At 44.3% G+C, this 21,555-nt stretch overlaps 1 protein-coding gene across 2 annotated transcripts in view; it reads right to left on the reverse strand.

The window, feature by feature from the left end:
* The window catches only part of ATM (ATM serine/threonine kinase), a 3,046,976-nt gene that overhangs the window by 1,351,292 nt on the left and 1,674,129 nt on the right, over positions 1–21,555 (reverse strand). For both annotated transcript variants that reach the window (XM_069640412.1, XM_069640413.1), the window contains one exon: positions 11,730–11,894. In XM_069640412.1, coding sequence (XP_069496513.1) covers positions 11,730–11,894 — 165 coding nt within the window. The remainder of the gene's footprint in view (positions 1–11,729; positions 11,895–21,555) is intronic.

Genomic DNA, 21,555 nt, shown 5'->3' on the forward strand with positions numbered 1-21,555 from the left:
CCAAAAGGTTGACATCCATGTCAGACGAGCATAAAGCACAAGGAAAAATACATATATGTATATTTGTGTGGCAGGATGCAGGCCACAAAGGTAATTTAACATGGAAAGCAACACCCAAGACCATTGCACCATGCAAAATTCACATTCATCCACACACAGAACGTTTCACAACTTATAATGCAAGGAATGTCGGCAATTACAGTGGTGGATGTAGATTCTATGTCAAGACCTGAGGCGAGCATTAAGCATAACTCTTTAATTTCACTGTTCACAGCAGCCTTTATTTAAAACAATTTTTTTTCAGTAAAAAACTAAACGACAAAACTTCCATTTAAACATACAGGAATACCAATCCCCAGAATTCCCTAGTTTTCCGGTAGTTTTGTGCTTCTCCAAAATAACCAATCCTGGCCCAACACACTATCCATGTCAAGTCCTGTCCATAACCCCCGTTTTTCTTGGCTGTTCTTCCAAGCAGATAAGTACTGTTTGCAGTGACTCTCATATGTTTACCGGTAGCATGCATTAATTGATAGACTGACGAGTGAATAAATAGCAGTTGTGATTTTATGCGACTTAGCCCGGAATAAGGACCAGGGCGCAACTTTTATGCACGAGCAAAGCCATAAATTGGTACAAACCCAAACCTCAGGCTATGGAGGCGGAATAAGGCACCCGGGGCCGGCGCTTCTCCAACTTCTGCCGCAGAGGGTGCAAAAAGGAGTGGGAGAGCGCACTGGCTGCCAGCGCACGACCGCTTATTAGACGCAATCAGCTGGGACACTAAGCGATACCTGGGGACTACACCGGGACCGCAAGCAATAACGCTTGCTTTCAGATGACCGGTGCACTCCCCGGGGACGCGCTTCAGATGGCGAGGAAAGGACCATTTCTTTCCCTCATCACACAGAGCTGTGCGCAATCCCAGCAGGAAGCGCAGTCGCCCAGTCGGATACAGGCGTTTGAGGAAAGGACATAACAATTTGCCTGCATACATGTGCAGAAGTGATTAACAATATCAAAACACAGAAAATTATCTGTTACACGCTATGGTCCACGGGGTCCATTTAAGGTGCCTGCTCTCATTTCAGCCTGCAGCATCCAGACATAGATTGGCATAAAGCACCAGTTAATAGCGAAACGTGCCCAATTGTAGGAATGGCAGACATGGAGCCAGACAACTCTCCTCCGGAATACAGTGAGGAGGAGCTGGAAGTGGATCAGGATTTGTCCCCGAGTTTCAAGAGGGTGCTGGTGGACTCTGTGGCCACAGCTGTGTCACAAGGAGTCCAGTCCACTGAGGAACGCCTGCAAGCGCTGGAATCCCTGATCGTGAAAAACAGCATGGCTCCAAAGAAAAGAAAAAGAGAGCTCAGCCCAGGTGAAGGAACTTCGGCATCACACCCCAGAGAAAGAGGGGCGTCTAGGGGGGAGTTAAAGGCCAGGCAGACTACCCCATCTTCTACCCCCCGGGCCATCAGATTGGGGACCTACAGCCATCCCAGGGTGAATCCGACCCATTCAGTAAACTAAGATTGGCTTTTATTGGGAAATCGACAGTGCCAGTCCTCTTACCCCCTGCCCCAGGGGCAAAAAACAGGGGATGCCAATGATGGTGATAGTCCGGAGGAGGAGGAGGATTGAGAGGAGGAGGAGGAGGAGGTCTAAAGCTACCAGGACAGTTCAGCATTGGCAGCGCAGATTCAGTGGGTGTGCTCCTTACTGACTTCATTGGGTATTCTAGTGAACAAGGAGAAGTCAGAGCTGGTTCCGAGTCTGAGGATGGAATTCTTTGGGTTTGTTATAGACACTAGGAAGGCCATATTAGAGCTGCCCATGCAGAGGTTGAGAGCAATACAAAAGGAGCTGAGGGCGGCACTTATATCACTTTGGAGTCTAGCGTGCATAGTGGGTCTCCTAGCTTTGTCGCACCAGGCAAAATTTCCCGGGCCCCTTCATTACAGAGCCCTGCAAAGGCTCAAGATCAGACACTTCCAGGGAGGAGTCTGGTACCATCAGATGGTTCTGCTAGACGAAGATGGGAAAGTAGATCTAGAATGGTGGCTGCAGAATATGGAAGCATGGAACGGCAGGGCCATATTCAGGGATTTGTCAGAGTTGGTAATAATCCGATGAAAGCAGGACAGGCTGGGGCACAAGGTGCGGGAGCCTGCAAACAAGTGGAAAATGGTCCCAGAAAGAATTGCAGATGCACAAACTGTTTGGAGCTCGCAGCAGGCTCTTTTACAGTAAAGGCGTTCGTCAAAGAACGGGTGAGCTGCTGCATCCTGTTGAAGATGGACAACATCTTAGCAGTAACGTATATAAACAGACTGGGGGAACTCGATCGAAAACGTTTGTAGAGCTAGCGAAAGACTTCTGGCACTACTGCCTAGAGAAGAGGATAGCGATAACAGCTGAGTATCTGCCGGGGAAGCAGAACATAATCGCAGATTGGAACTCCAGATACCTGGAGGACGCGAGCAACTGGAGGTTGCACAGGCCAGTGTTCTTTCAATTACAGGTGCTCTGTGGGCAGGTGGGCATAGACCTTTTCGCCTCCAGGTTGAACACACAGAGGCCCAAGTATTTCTGTTGGAGGCTACATCCGGGAGTGTTAGGGACAGATGCGTTCCTCCCCAGTTGGATGGGGGCACTGCATTATGCCTCCCCCCGTTCATCATGCTGACAGTGCGCAGGGATCAAGCAGAGCGGTTGCTATTGTGCAAAGTTTCAGGCAGCACTGGTCCTTGCCTGGCCTATTGGCGATCGCTGCAGACTGTATCAGAGATTCCTCGGCGCCTTCCACCCTTAGGAGGTATGACACGGCTTGAGCTAAATGGGAGGAGTGGCGCCCGGTGCAGTGTATTCTTCCCGTTTTTGCCCCTTTAGTGCATGTCCTCAACTTTTTAGCAAGCTTAGCACAAGATGGCAAAGCTTCCGTACCATAAGAGTATCTAGGTCAGCCACTCACGCAGGTCATGAGAATTATGACGGGGCGCCAATAGGAGAACACCCAGCAGTAGTTAGGCTCTTACGAGGCATCAAGATGCAAAGACCGCCCAAAGACAAATATTCTGTGCTTTGGGAAGTGGAGGTGATATTCTGCCCATTTAAAGAGTGGCCAGCTAATGAACTCTTACCTATACACAGTCTCTCTAGTAAGTTAGCAATGCTGCTGTGCCTAGTGTTGTGTAGGAGAGTCTCTGACGTGAAGTCACTAGAGATCAGCAGAAAAGTCTTTTACCAGGAAGGAGTGGCCTTCCATATCGCTAAAAGGTCTAAAAGCGGGTTCTCAGCCATATTCTACCCATACTTTCCAGGGGAACCCAAGTTGTGTGTAGCCTGGTGCATTAAAGCTTACAAATAGGCTATCATGGAGGTGTGACCATGAGGGGTGGACCAGTTATTAATCGCACAAAGGAAACCTTTTCATGCTGTAGCCTTTGCCACTATTACTAGGTGGGTCAGGGAAGTGATGCACGCAGCAGGCATAGATGTCGAGTTGTTTGGGGCACATTTAGTTAGAGGGGCAATGGCGTCCAAGGCTTTTGCGACAGGCGCTTCTCTACAAGACATTATGAAGTCAGCAGATGTGTCATCAGAAGGGATGTGTAGGATCTTGTATTTCAAGCCTATATCATCTGTAGCAGCCTAGTGGTGGACAGCTTTGAAGAAGCCTAATGCTTGCCTCCTGTCTTGACATAGAATGATGATTACCCAGGCTTATAGCGCCAGGTGGTCTTGATTCTATTAAAGACACGTAGGTGAGCATCATCCCACCCTGAATACCGGGGGTGGGGGGAATTTGTTGGCGCAAGTATGTATAAAGAATTATGTAATGTGGTATGAGTGTATATTGGTATATCTTGTGCAACTGGCTCGGAGTAGAAAAATGTCAGTAGTGACTGTGGTGCCCAGGCTGCGTATTCCCTCCCTAATGGCTCCTAGGTGAGTATCATTCATGGGAACAGCTGAGCGGAGTTGGTGGTCGTAATGGAGGCGAGTCCAGTGGAGTTGGTGGTCGTAATGAAAGAGTGTCCAAGAGTCGAGGCATGGTTCAAGGCAGAGCGAGTGCCCGTTCGTGTTGAGTATCGCAATGGGTCCGCACTGATTTGGAAAGATAGACTATTTTGTTGGATCAGTAAAGAAAGAGGAGGAGTTATGGACAGGACATGATAGTGTGCTGGGCCAGGATTGGTTATTTTGGAGAAGCACAAAACTACAGGAACACTAAGGACTTCTGGGGACATCTGGCGATTGGTACCCCTGTATGTTTAAATGGAAGTTTTATTGTTGCTAAATTGTTTACTGGAAAAAAAGAACATTGGTTTTAAAGAAAGGCTGCTGTGTAGAGTGCAATTAAAGAGTTAAGCATAATGGTTGCCTATTTGTCTTTGATATAATCAAAACTACCTGGAGCTATAAGCCTGGGTAATCTTCAATGTGCTGCCAGAGGGATGAGCAGCTTCTTAAGGGGCAGTTGTCAATACCTACCATTTGACTAGTTTGCAAAATTGAGGATATGCAATCATGCTAGCGCTGTGGCATATACTTTCTGTGAATTATGCCTCTTGGTGCTGGATATCTGCAGTGTAAATCTCACACCATCTTTCTTCTACCTCTGCACCCTTTCTCTTATTCAATCTTTCATCTGCTCCCTGCACCACCCACACCACAAAGCTCCCCCATCTAGCTATTTGAGTATCTCTTGGTTGATGACTGTCTCCTACATGCTTTTCTCCCCAGCATATCTGTTTGTGTGGCTAACACTTCCGGTTTGCTCTTCCTCTACAACCCTCTCCCTTAACCACCCCACACATCATGCCCATCCCTTCTCTTTCCCTTGCACTGCTACCTCTCTCAGCAGAGTTCTTACTACCCCTCTACCTCCTGGGCATGTGCCTCATCTGCTCCATTCTATTTTACCCTTCACTCCACGCTCACCTGCACCACTCTCTCTCACTACCCATCTCACACAGCACAATAATTCTACTTCCCTCTAAGTCCGTATACCTTCTTTAAACCACTCGCTCTACACCTCTCAGCCTACACTGCTGCACATTTATCTCCTAAGCACTGTGAACTTTCCAAGTGACCCCTGCATCGCTTTGTCTTCGGACCCTCTCCATCTATCCAAGGCTTACCAAAACCACTCTCACCCCATTCACCTCTTTCTCACTGTCTCCCCACTACAATCCACTTGTACATGCACAATGCACCAAGCTCTCCCCATGCACCTTCACAGTCTCATTATCCCCTGCACCTCTTTTCCCTCGCTCCCTCGGTTTACCTCAAATTACCAAAACCACTCAATCCCCATCAGACTTTCTCTCTAACCATCTCTCCCACTGCAAATCTTTTAATCTCCCTGCGGAAACATCTGTCTCTCCCTCCACTGCTCTCTGATGTGCAGACTCAACCACATGCTTTCCCAAGCACCCCTTTCATCAACTACTCCCTCTCATCAACTTCCTTGCACCTCTCACTTTCTCTCCTTTGCATAATGCATAAAGCAACAGCTGGCAAATATACATTCTAACATGCCCGTGTCATTCGGAAGATATTCCAATCAGCATTTCCCGAAAGACATGGGGCACATACGGATATATGTGCAAAACATTATCCAGTCACCATTCTCTCTGCCTGGCCCTGTCCCACATGCTAAAGCTCAGAAGGCCAGTCCTCACAACCATCTCTGCTCCTTACTATCATGCCAGTGTTCAGGCTATACAAGAGTATCTGAATAACCCAGAAGGAACGATGGGTGAACAATTCCAGCGACTGAGTGGCTACTTCTTTCCCTCACAAAACATCCACAGAAGATGTCCTGTCATCTTCATTCCGTTTCACTCCGGTTCTCATCTGTTGTAAGCAGCACTGCAGGAACGTGGCAGCTAGTTCTGCTCAGCGCGATCATCCCAGGCACGGAACCCTTGACCTTTCTCTGCCCCGAGCCTAGTGCTGGGCCCTGGTTTAAGGGTGAGTTAATGACAGCATCATGTTTTAACCATTGCAAAATACAACTTATCCTCTGCAATGCAAGCATGCACAGAGTGTTAGGATGTATTTTTGCAGTGCACTGTAAATATGAAAGAAAATGCTTATTGAGAATTGGAAGAGATCTGTACACCTGGCACTACCAGGGGTCACAGAGGCAATGAATGGCAGGGTATAAAAGGGATAGCCAGGTGTTGCAGCTGCGATACCCATTTGACGTCCATGGTCTCGCTCTTGTCTAAATCTCTAAACTCTGACTCCACACAGCACATTTACAGCAGAGTGGGACATCCTGGCTGCCTGTCAAGTAAGGACACCTTGTAAATGTATTCTGTGTATAGACTGGAACTATACTTTTTAACAATTATCTGTATTAATTTTTAATATTTGCACTGCAACTGCAGGGATAGGGGGAGATTTGATAATAAGGTTTGTTAGATATATGTTTTACTCTTAACACGCTGTGAAAACACCAGTACACTGGCATTGTTAAGAGGGAATGGGATCCCCTCTGAGGGCCCCAATTCCTTCCCTCCCCTTGTGGCAGTCTGTTTCTAAGCAGGCCACCTTTTGTCTCATGCTATACCTCCTCGACAGTTTTTTTTTCTCTCCAGAAAACGACCATCAGAGTGAGACAACAAGAAGGAAGAGCATCCCACGGCAACTATAGAGAAGCCGCAAAGCGACCACCAGCAGGCAGTTCCCCAGTCTTCAACCATACATCACTGGCAGAGAACAAACAGCAGAAAGCAAATGTACACAGCAGCAAGAACAGACTCGCATGTACTGCTAAGTGATGGCGGCGAGGAGAGACAGCCGCCACCGACTGCCATAAACCAACAAGGACTTGCGCAGGGAACACAAACCCTCATGCCAGCTTGAGACTTACCTTAGGGGAACTAGACCCCCTAAAATGAGCAATGACATTGTGCGCCATTACTGTTCCACAGCGGACCTGTGCGACGTAAGCTGGTAAGGCTTAGCCTGCTACTTCAAACTTTACCTGGCATCTCACTGTGTCAGATAGGGTAAGATTGGCCAGGAAAAGAGAGCCAATCTACAAGGGTATGGGGATAAAAAGATCACAGCAAGTGTGGGTGGTTCGGGTGAGGTTAGGGGAGGAGGAGGTGGAAGGACAAGAGACCAGCATGAGGGAAGAGGAGCAGAGGAGTGTGGAGGTGATTTCTGAAGAAGGTGACATAATGCGCTTTGTGCTGGACTCCATCCTCTAAGCACAGGGTATAGAACCAGTGCTGCTCGTAGCTGTCTTGTTTCCTAGACAAGCGTGTTGCCCCTGAACTATCCTCCTGACACTGCAGTGTAACTGTTAGTTTGGCAAGTGCGGTTAGAAGTGATTGTGAAATGTATTGCACTAGGTGAAAGAGGGGTGGCTGAGTAGCAGTACAGTGGAAGAGGGAGTAGTATTGTGGAGGAGGGAGTAGGATGGAGTAATAACAGAGAGGGTGGTAATAATAATGAGTGGAGGTGAGACCTGGAAGGAGATCGTGACATTGGATGGACAGAAGAGTGAAGGGAGGAAAGATGGTGATTTCTGGGAAAGATTCCAAAAAACGGAAGAGGGAGAGGAGAGATCGAAGTTGTGGTAGAAGAAGCCTGCCACAGGCATGGCACTGGTGAGGCACAATTCACTATCCTGGTAGAACACTAACCACTGCCTAGAGCAGGGAAAGTTAGGCAGTCCCTGAGGGAGTCTAATCAGACAGGGCCCCAAGACCTTTAGGTTAACATCTCACTGTATGTAGCAATTAGCATAATACTGAGGGAGAAACGATCGCTTTATACTAACCTGTGCTTGGGGAAGATAGAGTGAGGCAGGGACGGACATAGGGCCTGAAAGCGAGCCCCATTTTACAGGGGGGCACCCCTAAAATACAGGGGACCCATTATCACCATAAACCAGAGTAAATGCACCCCTGTAGGGAATCAAAAGTCATGAGGCTGTCTTGCAGGTGATGACAAGACTTTAATCTTTACAGATCATGAGGATTGGGGAAATGGCAGAGGGCTCTGCCATTTCAGGCCAGCATTCTGTCGTCGTCATCGCTGGCTCCCAATTGCTGAAGACTCCTCCTGGGCTGGCAGCTCAAATACTCTTCAGTTAGTCACTGGATACCCGGAGAGCTCCTCCAAACTTATCCCTCTTGCCATACAAGGGATGCAGAGGCTCCAGTGTTGCATGGTCATGTTCCCTACTTAACATTAATGCTGTATTAGTAGGAATACTTTGTCACTCTTGTTTAGCATAATTTACTATGTTATAAACATTCATACATAAACACATCTTCCTGCCATTCTCCCAACATTAACTCCATAACATTATATTTGATGTGGTCCAATAACTTCTACAGAAAAACACTTTTCTACTACTATGTTGTGCTGAATCCTGTTTTTCCATAGTATTCTGTTGTGCCTTGAATCTTTTTATAGTCTCCATTGGCCTGTGATTGACAGGACCATTTGGCCAGCCACGTTCTCGGTTCAAGCCTGTCTAGTCTATTTTTAGCACAGCTTGACTTTACCGTGTGCTTTCACATTGGATTTTTAACACTACACAGAATAACATTTACACGTGTTTTTCAACTAATTTATTTATACATTATATTTTAAATATTACCAACCTATATTTAGTGACTGGCCATGCCTGTGTGTGATTATTTTGCATGAAAAAAGCTTTCTCAGTGCTATAGTGCTTAGAGGTCTGGCCTCATTTGTAAGGCGCTTGGGCGGTGCAGCAAGGCACTTGTCAAAGACAAGCTCCTCCTCAACAGGCCCAGTGATATTTCAATAAAAACTCGAACTGTCTCTGAGCTTTGGAGTGATTCTTGTGCTATCTGCGACAGTGTGTGTTTACCCTTTTTTATTTTTTATAAAGTAGTAAACTGTTGGTGTAATAGATACCAGATATCGAACATCATCTTGGCACTAAAAAACTGTACACAAGCATTATAGTTGTCCGACTATCTTTGTGTCACCTTGTATACATTTTAAACTACTGTTTTTCACTATAGGGGTGTGGGGCCTTCCCTTGAATACCCCTTTCCCTTATTGACCTACCCTTTTTTCAAGTGTGGCACACCTAGGGTGATCTCTGAAGCCATGAAGAGCGGTATCACTGGAGACAGGTAAGTGGCGGGGGTAAGGGAGTAAAGACCTAAGTCAAGTAAAGTGGCTTGCTGTGTCGCCTGCACCAGTCTTCTGTCAAGCATAACCCATATCCTTCCCCAGTTATCTATGCTCCAGGCACAGCCAAGAATATAAAAACTATAGCCAATCACTTTCATTCATTGGCTTACTAGATTGCCCACTGAACTGAAAACACCAGCTTGCTCAGTCCTCAAATAGAAAACTTCACTAGGACCATTCGATGCACTGTTTAACAGAAACTAGATTGTACATTAGAGGCTGCATACTACTCTTCAAAGATCAATTTCACCAAGATGAAGAAAGACTGTTCATGCCCTCAGTAACCTTCTCTGATTAAACACCACATGGACAGACAGGCTCTCTGATGGTAGTCTCATATCCTTCATACAACCCTAAAGGTCATCTTTATTGATCTGAAACTTGCCAATAATAGAACTGTTAGAGCCAGCACATCTTTTGTACCCTTCCCAAAGGTTGACCAAGACAGTTCCCAACCTAAGTGCTGAGAATGAGCTGTTCTTAATCATTAAGCAAATCAATATTAAAAAAATCAGCAACAGAGAGAGACTTTCCTTTCTGCCGCTGTTCCAGGCTTGATAAGATAAGGCTAGGCAAATATTCAAGCTAATTGCCCACACAGTAAATATCTTATCTTGTGCTGGTAGACACAGCCCCTCTCCGTGCCTTCACCAGACAGCCCCAACCCTGATGACTGAGCTACAAAATGTGAGGTGCCTCATGGTCAGGAAATAGCTGCAAACATGTGATTTCAAAATTATGCGACAATTGTATATCCCCATGATACAATGGTGGTGCCCAACTGCTACCTTGTGTATGAAATCAAAGGATGGGCAACACACAAGTCTCCCAGTGGCAACTAGTCACTACTACACTTTCTACTGCTCCTATTAATGTCAATGGGTACTTATCACAATGGACAGACATCACTCATATAAACCTCTTCTGATGGGAAATGAAGGTTACATATTTCATCTTCACAATTTCAGATGATACAGCCATAATTATTGTCCGTAATCATCAATGTTTTATAATTTACAATGACCAGAACTGCTGTTATACTGAAATGCCATTCTAATGACGTTGCAGACTGATCTTACACTGTACACTTCATTACACTAAATGCACACGCATGTAGCTGCATGGGTTGGTAGGAAATATAGGTACAGGGATCTTATTTCCATCTCCGGGATCACAAGAGGCAGCCCATACATCATTTTCTGACAATAACCCCTTCACTGAACCCACTAGCAGCGCGTCTGTCATCAGTGCTAATTTTGTCAGATGCTGAGGCAATAAAGCTGCTGCTCTGCCACTTCTAAACTACCTATCACATAACTGTGTACTAGCACTCTTCTAGGAAGAGGGTCTTCCGTGCAGTCAAATATATAAGACTCTAAGGCTTGTCACACATCAATGCTTGGTGGATGTGACAATAGCTCTGATTACATTTACAGTACTGAGTGTAGATAAAACATATGCTGCTGATTTGATTAAGTATCCTATAAGGTAAGAGGAACCATAATTGAACAGATCCAAACTGAATATCGGAAAATTACTTCTGACATAGCAATTGATGAGTAGACGTTACCACCACTCAACTGTGACTCATACATATGGAGGCTAGAATGCTTCCACTAAAGATTACAAAATGGTTGTTGGTGCAATCTTTGTATGTATCCACCATTCTTTTGCAGTACTGCTGGAAGTAATATTTATGTGACCAGCAGATTTGAGACTTTTTTTAATCCCTTTTCATTTGTAATGCTTCTCACACTGTTTTGACATGTATGATTCGATGAAATGTAATATATTTATTTTCTTATTCCGGTATCTTGTCACAAGGCAAAGTGGCTTTAAAGCGTGAAGGCAAAATGACAGTGCAAAATGTTGGGGTTGGTGAGTAAATAATGGAAGACAAATGTTCAAACCTAGCACCATTTTTAAGTTCATATAAAAGGTGTGCAGCTGGTACAGTGCCTGACAGCTGGGCACCAAGAAAGATGAAAGTTCCTTTGTTGACTTTCAGATAATGGTGATACAGAAAAGTCAATTGCTTGCAGGCTACAGATGATCAGCTTTCTAGTCTATGGTGGCTTCTGAAAATGTGATTCCTTTTGCAACAGGCAGTAAGTGGGAAGTCTGCTCACCATATAGCTGTGGTTAAGTGTTGGAATTAGGGTCATTCAGGCACTTTACTAGTGTTGAGCTGGATGATGAAAGTTATTAGTTTCTTCATTAACAGAAAACATTTGCCACATTCGTACATATTATTAAATGTTTTGCTTGCTTACTATAAGATGAACCAATACTTGCTGGTCAACATCAACCGACAACTGGTCTGAGTGTTTTACAGTGGTTTCTGGGGACCCGAAACCAATGATAACAGGCCCTTGAATGGTTACAGATAGACAGCATAGAAATATATTTATGTAATGTTTGTGAGACTCGACATCCTTCTCAGTACTAAATTTAATCTAAGGTTTACTTGTGACGTATTAAGTAGACTCGTGCAACAAATTGGAAAACAGAGAACCGATATATACCTCTAACAGGGAAAAGGCTCCTCTGCTGTACTTGATCCTTTGCTGGATACTGCGCAACTCTTTAAATGCTGGGCGGTCGGGAAAAGGATCTAACAGCTTGATTGTATGATACAGGTTTTCATTGTCCTTATTCTCGATTACCAGGTACTTCAACAATGCCAATACCTGCAAAATAAAGAGTATATTTAAAATCAGTTATTGTATTTGAAAGAAACAGGAGTGAAAGGATGCTTCATAAACAAACATCAGCAAGCTAACAATTTGGCGTTGCTAAGGAGAATTGCATCTGTTGTGCAGGCCTTGTTCCAGGTGCCTGGTAGACACCAAAGTGTTGGACTATAAAGCACTTCAAGGACACAGTTGGAGAAGAGTGCCAGTGGTTTCTGATGGTTGGCCATGGTTGCCAATGTTGGGAGATGGCCGACAATGGTCAACTGTAGTTCAGTCTGTCACTCAAAGAGGAGACCTTTCTGTTCCAAAACAGAAAGAGGTATCAGATATTCTCTCCTCCTCTCTGCAGCAGGTGCCATCATTGTAGCAGAATTAGGCAACAGAGTGAATCAACAGCGCTTAGTGTCCCACCTCAGACACATGCATCCAATTCACTCCCTGAAGTGATCATGTTGCACCCCAAAAGCGCAGAAGTTTGAGACTCCTTCCAGCAGCAGGTCTGTAAGCCTCATTACAGCAAAACCTCTTCAGGGACGCATGCTGAAAAGGGTTTCTGTGTACATCATACATGCTTTCCTCAAGTTGTCATAATTCATTAACATTTACAGTAGTTGTCACTAGTTGCAATGTGGCAGAGCTCTTAGAATGCAACACAGGCTTTTCCTATGGACCACCCGATCTATTTTAGTATATCTTCAGAACTTGAAAACCATATCTGATGCTCTGATTACCTACTGGCAATCTTCATTAGTCCTACCCTTCCTTGTCATAGTACTTACCTATGAAGGCAATCCACCTTCCGACAGACCCTTTCTCAAAAATAGTTATATAGCACCCCATCTCAAGCCCAGAGCATAAATCACCCGACATGTCCCATAATCCTTCTGTCTAAACCAAAGGAACCAGGATAATCTTACCACCAGGGAGGGAGAAGAGGGTTTTAGTATTGTGATTAGGAAGGGTAAAGGACTAGGAGTAATAGAGATTATTTATCAGTAATCCGAGCATTACCTGTATGTCCCTCTTCCTCATGTACTTTCTTATGAGGTATACTGAATATCAGACCAGGTTATACTTGGAACAAAAAGGAATGACCTCCACACTGCAGAGCTATAGTAGTATCCATCCCATGGACAGTCACAAGAAACACCCCTCCACTGCACCCGTTCCCCCACATTCCCCACCCGAGGAGACAATGGGGGAGTGTGGAAGATATCCCTCAGAGACCAATGGGGAAGGGGCAAAAAACCAGGCACTATGGCTAGACATGGATCCAGGCCATGCGACAGGGCTACTTTAGTTAAGCCAGCAACCCTTGTCCAAACCCAGAGAATCACAGAATTCCTAGGAAAAGACCAGGGAAAAAGGCATCCCAGCACTCCCAACAGCATAAAAGGCCAACAATCAATACTCTATACCCAGTAGCTCAAGCATGGGTCAGTGCAACCATTGTAAAAGGGTAACTAATACAGTTTCAAAATGGCTGCCAGGGTCCCAAGGTGTCAGCAGAGAGGCAATGCAGGAACCCCTCAAACAGGCTGGAAAATGAAGCTTGGAGTCTTAAGACCCTGGTGCCGCAAAAAGAACAATGGTAATTGTGGAGAATAAACCCCATGTACAAGGGTGCTGCACCAAAGAATTCCTACACAGAGACTGGTGCCTCAAAGAATAGCCAACAAGCAGTACTGCCCTTGAGCCAGCATCACCTAGAACTGTATGCTGGTGGTACAACTACACCAGAAGACTGGGAAGCCCAGCAGCACCTGTGAGAGACCTTGTCGGTGTTAGGGAGAATTCTCATAAATGTGCTAATTCCCTTAACCTTAGAGACCCCCAGCAACTTTGGACTTGATTTCATTTACCTGGAAAGAGGGCTGGCCTTTTTTCCCACTCTTTCGTGTATTTTGATGTGTGTTTTTCACTTGTGTTATTTGATTATGGGGTTTCAGATAACTCCATATGCATCATCTTTTCATACGTGTTACACAGCACCCTCAGTGCAGTGACACAGGGATGTCTTTTAGACTTCCCAAGGTGTAGATACCTACTCTGGGATAAACTAGTGTTTCCCAGAGAATGTAAAGTGAAATTGACTTCACTAGTCTTTCCAAATTCCTAGACCCAGCTTGTGTCTAAATACTCATGTAGCAGTCAAATGCTACCATTTCCTATTGAAAAGGCTGGTCGCAGTGGTTTTATAACAAACTACCATGATTTCTCCCGACTGCGAACACTGGCAGCTAAAAACTATGTTTTTTTCAAGGTGGTGCCTTAGGCCCCTTTGTTTAAACAGGTCCGGTCTTCTTTTTTCGCCATTTCTTTTTGCAAAGGTCCTTCTAGCGCTGGTCTCTGCGCGCCAAACAAGGTTTGGTCCCTTTGTGTGCCTTTGGCGGGCTTCAGGACTGAAGACCGCCTCTGGCGTCGGAGTGTCTGGGGTGGGCAGGAAGTGAGGGAGGTGTCCGAAACTCCCTGTGCTTAGTCTCCAAGGAGACCCAAATGCACTCTGGCGTGATTGGCTGACTGACTGTCCGGCAAGAACAGCCACCCTGCTGGGTGAATGACAGCTAGGCTGGAATGAAAGGGAGAAAACTGTTTAAAAGGCGAGTCTCTTGGACTGGAAAGCAGAGTTGACCACTGGAACGAAAGAACCGAAGAAGAGCTGGAAGAGGACGGCTGCAACTCCTGGACCGTTGGTTTGCCCGGTGAAGCCCTGCTGCAGGTCTGAATTGCCAAGTTCATCTCGAAAGAGAAGCCCCTTCAGGGACGACTTCTTCCTTTCAGTTGGTGGGGCCAATCAACTCGTAAGCCACCTGGACACAATTCTCAAGGCTTGTTAGGATTAACCTGGGAGAGGGATATCAGCTTGTGTGCTTGAATCTGCAGCTACTGGAACCGAGGTGACTCCGTCTTGTTTGCTTTTTCGACCATCCGGTGCAGTGCAGGAGTCCCCCAACGTCCTCCCTCTTGTCCCCGCGACTGAGGCTCAGGAACAGTGAGACCTGCAGGAACTGCCAAGAACCAACAACTTCAGCTGCATTTGTTTCTTCATACTAAGGTACTGTGCCAACCAGATTGAGAGAACGCCACTCTTGCGTTGAGTTTGTGAAACTTTCCCAACGTGCAGGCCTAATTAGCTTGTGACCCCACAAATGATTCTTTTTCGCCTAAACAACTTCTGAGAACTTTTGCAAAGACTTTACCGTTTGATAACAGAACTGCTCTTTCCTATCCAGAACACTAGCCCATTGACTTTGGCCTGGCCTATTGACTTGAATTGAACTCCTCTGGTGAACTGAAACGATTTGCACTGTTTAATAAGTATATGTGATCTATTCTACTTACTGTTGTCCCTTTTGCTCACTTCTAAGTAATGGAACTGCCATTTTGATCATATTTCAGGGGAGCTCAAACTGTCTCAAAATCTTACAGTTTTGTATTGAAGTGTATTGGTATATAATATTAAGTTGTCTTCTACTAGTGAAATGTTTTCTAAATGATTGTGTAATAAATTAATAAGTGTTTTACCAAGAAACCTGGAGTATATGTGTCTACTTGAACCACTGTGATTAAAGGTCCTCTGTGTAACTATTTGTACTGCTCACATTCACTCTTGAGATAAGCCTGGCTGCTCTGCTCGCTACCAAAAACTGTGTGATACAGACTTATACCAAAAGTTGGTTTGGCTAACACCTGTAGTCCTAATTGTGTGTAGTGGTCCCAGAGGGTACTGCATGCAATTCTGCCTAAAAGTCGTTTGTCATTCTGAGACTGGAGAGCCACCAGATGCCATACACCGTAAAGTGGCACCGTGCATGAGGCAAAGAATAACAGTGAACACATTTCTATTCTCACATACTCACTGTGACGGCAAGCCCCTTTGGGGCGGCGCCCGTAACCCACACATCCCTATGTAAGTGTTCCTGCCCTAAGTCATGTCCAAAGTGCAGGCGTCAGTGACCATCACCATTGTTGATTTCTATTGGTCAATCCTTGCGCAGGACCAGGGACCGTTATCTGCAGCCACCCATAATCCTAGGCACCCCTGGTGCTCAGCCTAGCAGAACCTCCAGGAATGCTGCATACTTACCAGGTCGGAGGCCACCCTCCCTTCCTGAAATCTGAACACAGCAGGAAGGAAGGAAGGAAAGAAAGCAAACAGGAGGGTTTCGGACGTGCCAGGTGCTTTATAACCCGGCGGTGAGGAGAAGGGGCTATGAAAAATGTATTTCTTTGAAACAGTTATGTCGGAAGAAGGGTCGCCTTCATAAGTAAGTACTGTGAAGAGGACGGAGTACGTAGAGATAATGCCTTTTCGGCTTCCATTTACTAGCGACAGTTCGGGATTTATATGTCAATTTCTTGTATACAATATTTTCCTCACTGATTTCTGCACAATTACCTTTAGTGGATGATAATGTATGTTATACCTTGATTTTGCAACCATTTGATTAGAATAATTCATTCAGGATTGAATTACTTATTTAACAACTGTTACATTTCTGCCACCCTGTCGAAGAATGTTTCTATATTTTTTTAGGGGCTTTTTGACTTTGTTCTCATTTCTGGTCATTTCTTGTTGAGGTGCAGGAACCCAACCAATCCACAAAGTTTCCCCGAGTGATTTGCAATGCACTCATGATTTAGTCAAGGGAGAGGTTTTTGAGAAAAATAAAAAAATAAACTGTTCAAGCAGAATATTTCCTGCGAGGCATTAAAACAGTTTTCACAAGCTAGGTACAGAACAAAACATGAGATTGCTGGTTGCAACACAGGGTCAAAATTAGTGGTGTCATTTATACTTGAAAAGTATGTATATTTTGGATTACCACAGAAGTGATGTGAAGGTAAACGTGGGCGAATCATTCAGGCCATTCTCCAAAATATTTACAGGTTTATTCCCCCCCGATCCCTCCCATCGACTCAGTGCAGTATTTGTTCTAAGACTTAGATACTACTAGACAAGCCCCATTACATCTTTTTCTAAAAGATTTGCCCATTATTGGTATCTCTCTGGTCAACTGTTCTTTATCCCTCTGGAAACAGTCAATCTATACATTGATGATCGCAATATGTATCATAGGAAAAACAGCACAATAATATGCATGATTTAGGTCAACTACAGGAATGGCTTCAGTATTTGACTAATATTCCCTGTGAATCTTTCTTTGCCAGTAATGTTTGGTGGAAAACCGTTTCTAATTTCCTGCAAATCCAATATGGCATAAAAATGTTTCCAGAACTGGTAAAAAAGAATTTGCAAAAAGTTGGGCATGTAGTTAAATTATTGCTCCGCCTCTTTCTTCAGACAGTGCTCCCTTCAACAAACATTCTCTCAGTGGGTTGGGTATTCACATACTTTCATCATGTAATACAATGATGTACCGGCATCCATGCATTACCATTATAAAAGATCCTCCAAATTAAATAACTATACCTTCTTACTGAATTGGCTTGCTATAAATCATTTTCTGGGAATGGCTATTGAAAAAGTGAAATAAATACAAAATCACAAGAATATGACGTAGAGTCAATGAACAGAAAACAAGAATCCCAAACATTTTCTTATCTGAAAGCGGGGTTTCTTACTCATTACATGGCTCAAATATCGGATTAACCCAATGCACCATGAATGAATGCATCTAAACAATAAAAACACATCAATGGCATCCTAAGAAAAGCAGCCTTTAATGGTCGGTATAACAATGATCAATATCCGTTCATGGCAAAGTGACTGCCATATTGAACAAAAGAAAGCCTTCATAGTGATTCCAGTATCCTTAGTTCTTCAATTTCCTCCTTCACAATTGGTTCATAAAGTAGCACCACAGAAAAGACCAGAAAAAAGCTTCTCCAACACATGCAGTCACTTTATGAATTTAGCTGGGTACTCCTGTGAGAGTGTAACATTGTGCTCAAAGGTTTGCACTCACCAGTGACACTGACACTTGTATACAAGATGGGGCACATGGCTATTCCCTGATCTATCCAGCTATCAATATATCTACAGACACACAACTGAAAGTCAGGGTGATTCTGGATAATGTGTGACCCGCTTGATTTTTCTGTTCCCTCCCCACGGGAAGTTTTATTCAATTTAATTCATGTATAAAGACAAGTGCTATTAAAAACTCACAAAACAAAATAATATATTCATCTGTGTTCCACAGGAGTACAAGCATAGTACATTGCATGTGCATAACTCAAGAAAAAGTGTAACTCATACACGTGATACAGCCCCTCTTAATCTACTGGGGCTATCTAAGTCTGCCTCCTCAATCGGCTAATTCTGCAGTGTTTGTATTAAACCCTGCCATATAAATGGGTTGTCGACACAACAGTGTCTCAGCCTATGGAGTGGTTGAATAGTGCTCCTATTTCAGTGGCCATCATCAGGACAGAAGATTACGTAAATATCTCTCTTGTGAGGTATCCTGTGATCCAATGTTTATAATACAAATGCAAACATAAATCTAATATTAAAAAGGGGGTCTTATCTGAATTACATTCATCAATAAGCATCAATGCTTCTTCATTTCTTTATTACCCCACAATGGGACACCTACTGTGCATATTCACCTCATGCATGTCTGGGTAGTAGTCGCATGGGATTATTGTCCGGACTCCTCTATGTACCTTCTGTAATTCCAACACATGCATTTCTTTACTACGGATCCAAATCCTTATGTCCTTTGTTGGATGCGCAATAGCATTGCTTTACCTTATTGTCCTTGTACGATCCCAAAGCAGCCTCTTCATTCACATCTACTGGTATTTTAGTGCCGCTTATCACTCAGGTGCTTATTCTGTTGACAATTATATGTATGAAAATACGCACCTGCTGTCCAGATAAATGGTGTAGTCACATACAATTAAACCTGAATAAAGCGACTTACGGTGGGTGGTAGGCCCATCACATAGCCTACAGTCACCACAAGGGCTGCTGGTGTGTGAAATAAGACTGGTATAAACAACTGGCCTCTACCCTGTATGTTCAGAGCATACCGTACATGACTGCACACGGATCCCACCAGTGTTCGGTGTAAATGGACTCTGGCATTGATCAGTAGAAGAATCTGTGCACATTTGACCATATATTAGTGATCTATAAATGTCAATGTCCCGTACTGAAACCTCAGAAGTGAGATGGCTCTTTGGATACAGTGTTGCACTCTTGAAAAGCGGTATATATACACACTAAATACAGACTCACGCTGTGTGGTTGCTACCGGTAGTCATGGTGACGGTTCCCCTCGCCGCACCCGACAAATCCACCCAGGAGTAAAACTGCCCGTATTGTGATGGGCATAAGCCAACCGGCGCTGCAGGCGACTAATATCTGCTGCCTGCTGTGATAATGGTAGAAGTCTTACCTATAGGTAAATGTATATGAGCACGCCGAGCGGATGAGCTTGTTTATATGTGTAGCCATGGGAACCATGAGTTGCAAACTCCAGTGGTAGTATGACGGCCATATTGGAATGTACCCAATCGGCCATAGGTGAAACGTAACTGATGACACCATCAGGTCATATTGAATTTATATGGATCTCTCTCTCTGTTATAATATTTTGATGAATATTTGAAAACTTTATATTTTATTTTACACGTTCTGGACTTAGAGAATACACATGGATACCTCTCTCTATTGAAAGGTTTTGAACATTCTAGACAATGATGCCCTTGAAGGAACATACTCCCTAAGGCTCTGTGATCGTGGATCACTGTTGGAGGTAACTATGTATCATGGATGTATAAGAGTAGACGTGTACAGCTATATACAAAGTCTGCTATTATTCCTCCTGCTCTAGTCTAACAGAAGTACTGTCTGCACATAGTAGTAAACAGTAGCTCCTAGTTATTTCCTATCTAGGGCTAAGAGAGATGCTCTACCTTAGGTTTGCTGTGTCACAAATTGCTCTAGCCATAACAATATCAATGATAATATAGTTTAGGTAGATTTGACATGGCATTTATGTTGCATGATGCGGCCGTGGTAAATGGAGCAACTTCGGTAATGCATTCATAAATGTCAAGGAATGAACAGACATAAAGCTGTTTCCATCTTCATGCACATATGGTTAAACCAACAATATCTCATGCTGTCACCATGCTGTATGCCTGTGTCACTCCATCTGGCTTGCCCCCCACACTATTTCAAAAGATACAGTATCCCAATTGATGTGGGTGGGCTTTACAAAGTATCCTATCACGTCAAAACTTAAGAGAAAGATTGGTACACACGTACCATCAACCGATCATAAGCAACCCTTAGAGAGAAGTTGGGGGCTACCAGCGGTCAAAAGACACTACAGATACAGCCAATGTGTAGCCTGCCAGTTCACCGAAACCAGATACATTTTTAACATGGAATCATCCAATGGCATCTGAACTGTAATAGTAAAATGGTAATTTACATTATTGAATGCCCCTGCAAACTGCTACATGTGGGCAAAACTATAAGCCCTGTAAAGCAACACATTTTGGAGCATAGCTCCTGCATACAAATTGAAGTAGTCGATAAGACCCTTGTAGCGCATAATCAGAGCGTGCCATGTAGGGCATGGTCTGATCATACGTGAACTACAGGGTATAGGCCAGTCACTTATACCAGTCTTGTTTCGCACACAGGCAACCCTTAAATGGCGACCATAGGATATGTGATATACCTACCACCTGCCCGTAAGTCCATTTATTCAGGTTTAATTGTATGTGACTACACCATTTACCTGGACAGCAGGCACGTATATTCATACATACAATTCACATTGAGGAATACACATTGGAGGAACATCCAGTCGAAAGAACGTTACCAGTTGGTAAATAACTTGTTCTTCGAACGGATTGTGTCCTCCAGCGTATTCCTCATCTTTGACAGACTCCCAAAGCAGTATCCTTCATAAGAGGAGGGTGCAGAATTTAAACCTGCAGAATTTTCAAAGGGCAGAGTAAAGGACTGCCTTGCCAAAAGTGACATCTTGAGCGTGGGAAGTATCCAGAGAGTAATGCCTGTTAAATGTGTGTACGGATGACCATGTTGCAGCATCACAATGTTCTTAATAGGGACACCTCTCTGCAGGGCAGACGAAGTGGCTATTCCTCTGGTGGAATGAGCATGTAAACCCTCGGGAGGGTCCTTTCCTGCCAGTCTATACCATTCTGAAATAGCTAGGAGGATCCACCTAGACAAGGTCTGTTTGGAAACAGCCTGGCCTAGCCTGTGTCCTGTATACCCTACAAAGAGTTGGTCATCCAATCTCAATTTGTACATCCTGGAAATATAGAAGCTTAACGCTCTCCTAGGATTCAACCGATGTAGCCTTTCCTCATCCTTACCAGGATGCGGAGGAGGATAGAACGCTGGTAGCACAATTTTCTGCCGTAGATGAAACTCCGAACAACCTTAGGCAAAAAGGAGGGTTTTGCCCTCAACACAACCCTGTCCTTGTGGAAGATAGTAAAGGGTGGCTTGGAAGATAGCGCTTGCAATTCGCTCACTCTTCTCACAGATGTAAGAGCAACCAACAGGATTGTCTTCAAGGTTAACAACCTCAAAGGACATGAGTGCAATAGTTCAAAAGGAGCACCCATCAGGAATTTCAAAACCAGGTTGAGGTCCCATACCGGAACCTGAAATGTCAAAGGTGGGAACACATTT

This window comes from Ambystoma mexicanum, chromosome 7q (genome assembly GCF_040938575.1).
Source record: "Ambystoma mexicanum isolate Mex_15411 chromosome 7q, UKY_AmexF1_1, whole genome shotgun sequence".
NCBI classification, from domain to species: Eukaryota; Metazoa; Chordata; class Amphibia; order Caudata; family Ambystomatidae; genus Ambystoma; species Ambystoma mexicanum.